Genomic DNA, 10,457 nt, shown 5'->3' with positions numbered 1-10,457 from the left:
ACTAAACACTTGGAGCATTTTTACAGTGTCATATTTCCTTTAGATAAGATTATGTGTACTTCTTCCACCACCACCACCACCACATATCTTATCCGTCAGCAGATGAAACATTAACATGAGGTATTTTTTTGTGTTGTTGCCTGACCTCTCGAAAACCTCAGTCACTAGCAGGCCTAAAAAAATCCAACCGCACACACATCATGTGTCTCTTTGCTGGTACAGGCCAAAGTCCTATTTATAATGAACCTTTAACAGCATGGAGTCGGGCGCATGCGCAGTCAGAGCTGGATTGTTGCAGCCCCAGACAGGGCGGCCCGTTACCAAGCAAGCACTGCACAGCGCAGGGTCTGACAACGACGACAGCACCGGGCATTGACATAGGGAATACAGCGAGGGTGATAACAACACAGACACTCCTGAATACAGTGAGTATGAACGCATGAGTCGGCCTGTCCTGGACTATTTCACCTTTTTTTGTTTTGTGCGTGTTTGTGAGAGGGGGGTGGGTTGCTTCAGGGGTGGGGAGGAGGGGAGGGGAGCTGTGCTTTATTTTCATGCAGTGAGAATATTTTCCCGTGCACTGTCAGTCCTGAGGTATTCAGGGAGGCCTGTAGAGGGGGCCGCTTTGGAGAACAGCAACCCAGCGTTGCGGCTTTTCTAACCAAACGGCACCCCGGCAAATAACGGGCACATTTATTGTTCTCAGCTCAGGCTACAAATGTCAGACCCCCGCCCATTTGTTAGTGGTGGACTTCGTTGTTTTTGCACCCAGATATTTTTGCTGCAGTCATTACCAGAAGCTTCTCATAGGCCCTAGTAGATTATTTTAAGGAGAATAGATTTGACTCCTTTATTCGTGCGTCCGGTCTTGATACAATAATCCATATTTATCAGAAATTGCACCCACTGCAAAGCGCGTTAATGTAGATGAATCTGTGTGGTTGCGTCTTATAAGAATAAAAAAAGAGTTTATTGTTGGTTATAGGTTACAATCAAGTAAATGTAAGCAATAGCCAATCCCCCCCTCCCATGGGAAAAAGCTGGTCTAGTGCGCGCCGCTGAAGGTGCATTCACAATACAGTGTCATCATCAGAAACCAGTGTTGTGCAAATTTGCAGGGAGGCGTGATTCTGTTGAGTGGCATACTGTAATTTCTCTCTGACTGTCACCTGACCTCAAAACCCCTTATCTCACAGTTTATGTCTGCATCTGTGTTAATGTGTATTTTTTATTGCAGAGTCAAATGATGTCAAAGGTGTTACACAGGCCTACTTTTTTATTTTTATTTTTGTATATGATGACACCACCAGAAGGTATTAGTAGGCAAGCAAAGTGAGCACAGAGGAGACTGGAGCTGCCAGATGTGTAAAGCTGCTCACAAACATCAGGATATTTCTGTTTAATCTACGAGAGGATTATAGCTCACAACCCCTCACCACACGTCTGTAGATTAAAACTGAAACTAAAGATGCTTCTCAGGCTCTGTGTTTACAGTAAAAAAACAAAAACAAATGTGTGGCCAACATCACAGGCCTCCATGGACTTTTAAAACAGCATAGGTTTCTGATCCAGCCCAATCAGAGGAAAAACTATCAGAAACCCTCAAAAAAGAAATTCAAAGAGAGATTCTCGGATGATTTCGGGATGCAAAGCTGTGAGATTATTGCAATAATTCAAAATTCAAGTATAGAAGTACCAGTGGCTTTATTATTTACTAGTAATTATAATGACCACAATTAGTCACTAATGTGCATGTGCATCAACATAGCTTTGTATGGGTATGTGTACATTTACTGTATGTATTGTGGCATTTTTGGGGGGGGAATCAGTGCAAGAAGGAGTGACTAGGCCTGTTAAACCTCTTATCTATGTATGTGTGAGTGCATTTGTGTTGTTTACTTGCTTTATGTACTGTATCTTCTGGACATTTATGTTAAGGATCCCCTTGAAAAAGAGATGGAACATTTCTAGAGAGGGTATGCTTCTAATAAAAACGTACTATATAATTTAGTTGCCCCAAAATACCCTAAGCAGTCCAGTTAAATAAGATGAAGAAGTGGTTCTTGATGGAGTAGATATAGAGGTAAGTGCAAAGATGTTGGAGGCCAAAATATCAACTTCTTAACTTGGTATGATAACAGTAATCATTGCATTTACATACAATGGCCAATCAAGAATTGATGAGGCTATCAGTTTTAAATATTTGATTATGATTTGGTTGAAGCATTTAGTCCTTAGTTCATTGCCTAACTTTCATCTACATTTCACTGGAATCTGTTATCAGTTTTTGCCATAAACAACAACAAACCGATGTGTTTCAGGTAGGGGATGGCAGTGAATGTGTACGCCACATCTGTGTCCATTGACAACCTCAGCCGACATGACATGCTGGCATGGGTCAACGATTCTTTGCATCTCACCTACACCAAGATTGAACAGCTATGTTCAGGTAAGGCTGAGAGAGTGTGTCTGTAGTCATTAGGGGAGTTTTTACACAACACCTCTGGGATCATTCCTGGCTGTTCAGAGCAAGACAACTGTGACCTCAACAACAAAAACAAGCAGTTGTATCTGTGTTTTCCAGGAGCGGCATATTGCCAGTTCATGGACATGTTGTTTCCGGGTTGCATCCTTCTGAAGAAGGTCAAATTTCAAGCCAAGCTGGAGCATGAATCTATACACAACTTCAAAGTTCTTCAAGCAGCTTTCAAAAGGATGAGTGTTGACAAGGTTAAACGTCTTATCATATTATCAGGCATTCCACTCTGTGTTTATGATAAGGATTTATTGTTTAATTTACCTCATCATACAACAGCAGCACAAGATACATGTTGTGTCACATGCAAGCATTTCCTTTTTCCACTCTTCAGATAATTCCTGTAGAAAAGCTTGTAAAAGGGAAGTTCCAGGACAACTTTGAATTCGTGCAGTGGTTCAAGAAGTTCTTCGACGCCAACTATGATGGGAAGGAGTATGACCCTTTACTAGCCAGACAGGGGCAAGACGTGGCCCCTGCCCCCAACCCAGGTGATCACTTTATCCACAAACCAAAGAGAAATCAAGGTAACAAAACAGTTTTGCCTTTGCCGCACGGTCTTGCTGAGCTTTGGATGGCTCAAAAGCGCTCCCTGCAAGCAAGTGGTGTGAGCAGCACGATTCACAGAACGACTGCTGTCTTCTTAGATCCATCTCATTGCCCAGCATTCATAAGCAACATGACACTATGTAGGTATGATTGACTCACTGGTGGGATTGTAGTATCACCTCAGTGAGGTTGATGAATATTGAAAATCAGCATCATGCAACTCCAATTGTTTTTACAGTTCCAATTAGACACACCAAACGATTAAGTAGAACTCTTTCTCCAGTGTACTGCATCAAGCAGGTGATGCAACACTGTTGTAGCTTCATCTCTTTGACAGCTGAACTGATAAACAAGAAATCTCATTCTACTAACAACAGTAACGTCAGCCTGACCAGCCTTGCTCTGTCTCTGTGAAAGCTTTTTGCTTGAAAATCATGGCGAACAATCTAATCTGACTTGTAGTGTGTGATAAGCCTGCTTTGTGACTTTGTCACTGTAAGCAGTGTGGCTGTAAATGGGCAGAATGACTTGCACTTTTTCTTTCAAAATGATATAATGCGTGTTGGCATGTTTCGTTTTGAGTTTATTTGAAACACCTCTGCTTAAGCACTTATAGAGGTATGGCAGGACAGTTTTTAAGATGTTCATTCAAGTACATGTAAGATTTAGCTTTTGTAAAATATTTCTATAATTAATATATAATCTATAATTTGGCTTTTTACAATCTGGTAATCTACTTCCAAAGTGTTTCTTTTATATCATTTTTGTGGTAAAGCTATTATAAATCCATTCACTGAAGCGGCATATTAAACACACATTAGCCTAACGTGTATGCTGATGACATCAGGTCTCTATAATGTGCTATATCCATCGCCACAACTGTCACAAAGCAAGTAGAAATGCTATAATTCCCTTTCAATTAAAATGATAAACATCTCTGACCACTCCAGGACCACAGAGGACATCTCCAACAGTTCCCAAAAACATGCCAGCACCACAGCGGGTCCAACACAACACTCCAGCCCTGAGGAAGAATCCAACTTTGTCTAGAAACGGTGGCAGTGACGCTGAGATCATGGAGCTAAATCAACAGGTACAGTCTGTTGCCACTTTTCTGTCTCATGTCTATGAATTCCCTGTTGACTCACACCAGAGACATTTTGACATGTCACAATAGGAAAAGCACAGGTGTAAATAATAAAATGAATGATGTTTTCAGGTTCCTGGTATTGTGCATGCTGGCTCACTGTCACACCACCACAAACTGACATTAGCCTGTCTACTTTAAATTAGTATGTCTGGAGGTTAGGTGACATACTGACTACTCTCAAGGCTAGTTGGTGAACTGCTGTATGTATCTGGAACAAATGTGCTTGCTGGCCCGACTGGGCTCTGGCTCCCCGTCCCCTTAAAAGGACAGGTTCACAATTTTTCAAATCTGTCTTAAAACAAGTCAGGTGCCCAAAAACACATCAAAACGGGTTGTTCTTGCTGTAATCATTCCTTCTGTTCATATTGGCCATTAAGAGATCTCTTCATAATACACTTACAATGTAAGTGAAAATCCACAAACCGCCTTCTGTGCAAAAATGTTTATCTGAAGTTTATATGAAGCTTCAGACTTCCAAATTAGTCAAATCAAGTCAATATTTTTCAGAGTAACTGTCTTTTTAGTGCCAAATGGCCTCTTTTTGTTACTGTCCTCCCACTGCAGCTGAACAGGGAAACACTGTCCATGGAGACACAAAGGACACAAGGAACACAGGATCCAAGGGATTTTGCACTAATAGGCTGTTATACTGGAGGATAGCCATTTGTTTGGACTAACTCAGACTGCTGAAGCTTCATGTTAGCTTCAGATAAACTTTCAAAATGTATCTTTGTACAAAACGAGGATTGAGGATTATGTCCTCCATTACTTGTAAGTGCATTTGGAAGGGATCTTATAAGGGGGGCTATGAATAGGAGGAATGATTACAGCAAGAAAAACCTTCTTTCAGCATTCATATGGACACCTGAACGTTGATTTAAGACAGACTTTAAAAAATTGTGAACCTCTCCTTTAAAAGTCAGCACTGACAAAATGACTCCAAGAGTGATTCTGATGATATTAAATGAATCCGCTCCAATATGTTGCCCTGGTATGTGTATCAAGCTTATTTTGTGTTACAATAAATGGTTAAAAGGTCTTTTTTGTAAAGATAGTACTGTTGTAACACCATTATTTTCATTGTTTTATTGTCTTCCTTACTTCCTACTACTTACTGTAATATTACTATAGGCAGTTAAGAGACATTTAAACCACTCTGATTTAGATTAAAAGTAAAATTATGAAGAAAAAAAGTTTTGCCCCCCACTCTTTATCTGTCCTCATTAACTGTATTTCACAATAGTTAGAAACAAAAGAATATGAATTAGCCTGAGGAAGCGCTGAAATAACTAATTTATCTTATGAGTGTAAATAAAATGTTCTTTATTTTACATTATTCTGGGCTGAGTACGCCATCTTCTTTCATCGTCTTTGAAGCTAGCAGTGTAACAATTTCTTTGTCTTTCCTTTGTAAGTTGATGGAGTTGAAGTTGACCGTAGACGGACTAGAGAAGGAGAGAGACTTCTATTTCAGCAAACTAAGGGACATTGAGCTCATCTGCCAGGAACATGAGAGTGAAAACAATCCAATCCTCAGCAGGATAATCGACATTCTCTACGCAACTGAGGTATCTATCCATTACCAACAACAACTAAATTAAAGGCTGCCCTGCACCATTTTTAAGTCTGCATGATTGATACTTGTGTGAATGATTATGTGGAGGACAGTATTTATCATCACCTGTGAGCAAGAATAGTTTGATTATTAACAGAAAGAAGCATGAAACAAAGTATGAAATCTGAATGAATCTGAAACTCAAAGAGAAAACTTGTAGCTAAAAGGTCTGTAAATATGTAAATGTGGCAGATATCCACTTGATATGAATGAATTAGACTGCTGAAGCTTCACATATGCTTCAAATACACTTTTAAATGCCCCCATCACTTACATTAAAAGCGCATCTGAAGGGGAGCTTTTAATAGCCAATATGAATAGAAGGAATGATGACAGCAAGGAAAACCCCTTTCATTGTTCGTAGGGGCAGCTGACAGGCTTGAAACAATTGTGAATCCATCCTTTAATATGTATTTGTCTTCTCTGTCTCAGGATGGCTTTGCGCCTCCAGAAGATGAAGACCTCGATGAACAAGCTCACCTGGACCAGGATGAATATTGAACCCTTCATCCCCCTCCCCCCTAACATCTCCATCTTCCCTTTCCTTTACGTTTTGTCCTCATTTGTTTTCTACTCTCTCTGCACGCTCTCTATAAATACTCACCATTATCCCCGCTCTCTGTATGTTTTTTCCTTTCTTTCTCATGTCTGTTTGTAACCTCCCCCAATCACCCTCTGGCCGTCGACATACTATACACAACTACTCTTTATCATCATCTGCTGCTCCTCCCTGCCTCCACTGACACAGTAACAATAACAGTATTGTATGTATGACATATCCCAGTTATTTTAGCATGAGTAAAGCAGTAAATCGAGCCAAACCTGGCATGGAGGTTATTATGGCAAACAGTGAACTTAAGCCTGTAAATATTACCGACATTTTGATTTCTGAGAGAACAATGTCTTTGCTCATTATGGAGTTATTTATTTGCCTTTGATGCGCTGTTAATAATACTACTACTAGAGCACAGAACAACGCTGCTCCGATGTGCCATCGGGACACTCCCAGAGCTACTAAAACTGTAACAAAAGTGACTTTTAAATGACAGTTTCTTATTTATTTAACTTATATTTGATTTAGATTAACTTTCTGTAGCAAAACTGGTGCAAAATCTACTGTACATTAAGAGAAAGCTGAGACGCGGTGTGTTATTTCAGTTAGGGTTTCTGCTTGAGTCAGCATTGAGGTTTGGGATTCTTTTGATGATGGGTTTATGGCAAGTAGAAATGCTGAAGGAAATACTTTGGTGTGATGACTCAAGGCATATGATCAGTGCTCTGTGATTATTCATTATTGATCAGCAACATATCTGAGCATGAGAATGTTACACATTGACTGTGAATGAGTGATATTTTGTACATGTATTTTGTGTGGAGATTTTGTCTGATGCCATTGTATCTTATAGGCCGACATGCAGTAGCCTACAAGTTTAAAATTTAGAGGTGGAAAATCACCTGCAGACTGACAACAAGGTTTAGATTGTAGCAGTTCTAATGTTTTATTCTGAAATAAAAGGGAGCCTACCACTGAATTAATACAGACACATTTTCACATGACAACGTTTGTCATGTTTCTACAGCTTATCATACTGTGTTTATACTTTAAATTTGCTGTTAAGGATTGCCCAGGGTGTATGAGTTGTTGTTTGGAAATAACACAGAAAGTCAGTTTTAAGAGATCTGTGACCAGTTGCTGGTCATTGTTAGCATCCAGTTAAACCAAGGAAGTCTCCTTTTCCTTCCCCAGCCTTTTTTACTTTGCAACCTGGCTGTTGTCTGCTCTGGAACTTACATTCATTGACCATGCGAGCATCTACAGAACACTCATCTTTTGAGTTTTAAATAAACAAACATTGTGAAATAAATTGTTTTGGGGTGGTTGTGTTTTTATTACAGTAAATAAGCACAAGTGTGTAGATACAGTATGCAGTTGCTCTCAGTACTACACCTCATTAATCACTACATTAAACTTAAAACTAAAAGCTCTACAATATAGAGTTTCTTTGATATAAAGTTTGAGTTTGACATGCATGGGTGTCCGCTTCGCCAATGACCATATAGTCAATTATTAGTTTATTACAACATTGTTTTTCCAAGCAATATAGCAAACTTGTTTATAAACCGTAATAACTTACAATAACCAGCAGCCGAAGTGTTGTGCAAATAGTTAACCTAAGTAACATTGTAAAATTCCGTCTGAAACTGGTGCCTTGGCCAAAATGTTAAATTCTGTGGCACTGCCTGTCACCCAAAAAACATTTTACGTTTAACACTATGAGGAGTTTTTCTATATAAACCTTTTTGATAACATGGTGTTCACATCGGGGGATTAGCTCAAATGGTAGAGCGCTCGCTTAGCATGCGAGAGGTAGCGGGATCGATGCCCGCATCCTCCAGTAGCTTTTTGTTAAGTTACCTTGCTTGTTCATATTTTCTCTTCTGACCAGTGAAAATGATCCCACTTTGACCAAAAACAGTATTGCTACATCGTTTCACTGAGTGTATACAAAAACATAATTATCATTACGTGTCCTCGTCTGCACGGTACTCTGCTCTTTGTGTCTAAACTCAACTATTTTGCCCTGGACATTGGTTTATTTGTCCTTGAAAATGCAAGTTTCCAAATGAATTGCATTCTAAACGTGTAGGTGCCTTAAATTAAAAGAGCTGGGTGAATATTTGAATTGGAGAAATAAAAGCAATGACGTTCCACTAAAGACCAGCAGATGGCAGCAAAGCATTATAAATGTGCAAGGAGCAGCCTGTGGAAAGGCATCGTTTCAATGTTTACTGAATGAACCGTTCATAATAGTCCATTTATACGCTTTATACAACCATTAAGTCTATTGATTATTTATTGACGAGTCACTATATACTTTTCTTTGTTTACCGCCGGGGGATTAGCTCAAATGGTAGAGCGCTCGCTTAGCATGCGAGAGGTAGCGGGATCGATGCCCGCATCCTCCAGTATATTTTTGTTAAGTTACCTTACTTGTTCACATTTTCTCTTCTGACCAGTAAAACAACGACTTATCCCACTTTTTGTCAAAAGGACCCCTTCACCGTTCATTTCCTACCAGTCATATCTTTCAAAAATGTGTTTGTTAAACTTTCTTACAATAAACTTACAACAGGGGAGCCTAAAAAAGTATTTCTATATCGTGTCACCGACTGTATACAACATAGTAGTATAATAGTATTCAAACGTGTTCAAGGTACTCTTGTGGGATACTCTACTCTAATTGTGTCTAAGCTCTACTATTTCTGAATAAGTTGCATGCTATATTTGAAGCGCTGGGTGAATTTGTGAATAGAAGTAACAGCAGCATTATGTTACATTGAAGACCAGCAGATGGTAGCAAAGCATTATAAATGTGCAGAAAACAGCTTATGAGAAGGCATCGTTTCAATGACTACTGAATTCTATACATTTATGCACATATAGATCATTGATTCTTTATTTTGTAGCCACCACATACCTTCCACTGGCTTTCAACGGGGGATTAGCTCAAATGGTAGAGCGCTCGCTTAGCATGCGAGAGGTAGCGGGATCGATGCCCGCATCCTCCAAAGACTTTTCGTTTAATTAAGGGATTCAATCATAGTTTCCTTTCTTATCAATAAAACAACAAGCCATTCCACGTTTTTACTACAGGAAACATTGACCGTCCATACTAAATTTACCCAGCTTTTTATTCACCAAATACAGTTGTTAGTTGTATATACCTCAAATGTAGGCAATTTGTTAAACTTTCTTACAAGAAATGTACAAAGGGGAACCTTCAACCAAAAAATATCTCTACAAAGTGTTACTGGGCGTATACAAAATATAGTATTCAAACGTGTCCTCGCCTGCTAGTTGCTCTCTTCTTTGTGTCTAAACTCAGCTGTTTTGCCCTGAACATCATATTGTCCTTGAATATGCAAGTTTTCGAATAAATTGCATGCTAAATGTATTAAGAGAGATGGGTGAATAGGTGAATTGGAGAGATAACAGCTGTATTATGTTCCATCGAAGACCAGCAGGTGGCAGCAAAGCATTATAAATGTTCAAGGAGCAGATTGTGAAAAGCCATCGTTTCAATGACTAATGATTTCATAATAGCCCATTTGTGCTCTTTATGCAAACATTATGTAGGGTTTATTGATTATTTATTATCGAACCACCACATAACTTCCATTGTCCTCCATCGGGGGATTAGCTCAAATGGTAGAGCGCTCGCTTAGCATGCGAGAGGTAGCGGGATCGATGCCCGCATCCTCCAATTACTAGTTTTATTTTTGTGCTTAAATAAAGCTGACATATAATTTAAGATTTACCCTTTATTGATGCTCTTATTTTCACTAATCAAATAGCCAGCTAGGATGTAGCCGTGGCAATCGCAGAGGGATAAAAAGCTGAATAAACTGTATTGTTAAGTATGCTTGCTTACACTAGTGTAGCTGTAGTTATGGTAAACAGACCAACAATTTATGAAGATATACTAGTGCTACCTTGTGATTGGATTCCCACATATCTATTTAGGCATCATAAGGGGGATTAGCTCAAATGGTAGAGCGCTCGCTTAGCATGTGAGAGGTAGCGGGATCAATGCCCGCATCCTCCA

The 10,457-nt window shown here is 39.4% G+C and overlaps 1 protein-coding gene and 4 non-coding genes across 5 annotated transcripts; all 5 read left to right on the top strand.

Moving 5' to 3' along the window:
* The first annotated feature begins 295 nt into the window (after positions 1–295).
* On the top strand, positions 296–7,705 carry mapre3a (microtubule-associated protein, RP/EB family, member 3a). The gene is made up of 7 exons (XM_053335939.1): positions 296–425; positions 2,322–2,449; positions 2,585–2,730; positions 2,871–3,027; positions 4,036–4,178; positions 5,651–5,803; positions 6,283–7,705. The coding sequence occupies exons 2-7, from the start codon at positions 2,329–2,331 to the stop codon at positions 6,349–6,351; spliced, it is 789 nt and encodes a 262-aa protein (XP_053191914.1). The 5' UTR covers positions 296–425; positions 2,322–2,328; the 3' UTR covers positions 6,352–7,705.
* Positions 7,706–8,173: 468 nt separating this feature from the next.
* trnaa-agc (transfer RNA alanine (anticodon AGC)) lies at positions 8,174–8,246 on the top strand. Its single transcript has one exon. It is a non-coding gene; the product is annotated as a tRNA-Ala (tRNA).
* A 498-nt stretch (positions 8,247–8,744) lies between these two features.
* Positions 8,745–8,817, top strand: trnaa-agc (transfer RNA alanine (anticodon AGC)). Its single transcript has one exon. It is a non-coding gene; the product is annotated as a tRNA-Ala (tRNA).
* A 530-nt stretch (positions 8,818–9,347) lies between these two features.
* On the top strand, positions 9,348–9,420 carry trnaa-agc (transfer RNA alanine (anticodon AGC)). Its single transcript has one exon. It is a non-coding gene; the product is annotated as a tRNA-Ala (tRNA).
* A 622-nt stretch (positions 9,421–10,042) lies between these two features.
* trnaa-agc (transfer RNA alanine (anticodon AGC)) lies at positions 10,043–10,115 on the top strand. Its single transcript has one exon. It is a non-coding gene; the product is annotated as a tRNA-Ala (tRNA).
* The last annotated feature ends 342 nt before the right edge of the window (positions 10,116–10,457 follow it).

This window comes from Scomber japonicus, chromosome 16, assembly GCF_027409825.1.
Source record: "Scomber japonicus isolate fScoJap1 chromosome 16, fScoJap1.pri, whole genome shotgun sequence".
Classification (NCBI taxonomy): Eukaryota; Metazoa; Chordata; class Actinopteri; order Scombriformes; family Scombridae; genus Scomber; species Scomber japonicus.
Note: the sequence above shows the minus strand (reverse complement) of the source record. Positions and strands in the feature narration are given on the sequence as shown.

Excerpts from the sequence above, each read along its gene's own strand:
- mapre3a (XM_053335939.1), top strand. The coding sequence starts at position 2,329 with ATGGCAGTGAATGTGTACGCCACATCTGTGTCCATTGACAACCTCAGC. Across the intron at positions 2,450-2,584 it reads GATTGAACAGCTATGTTCAG|GAGCGGCATATTGCCAGTTC; the intron begins GTAAGGCTGAGA and ends TGTGTTTTCCAG. Across the intron at positions 5,804-6,282 it reads ACATTCTCTACGCAACTGAG|GATGGCTTTGCGCCTCCAGA; the intron begins GTATCTATCCAT and ends TCTCTGTCTCAG.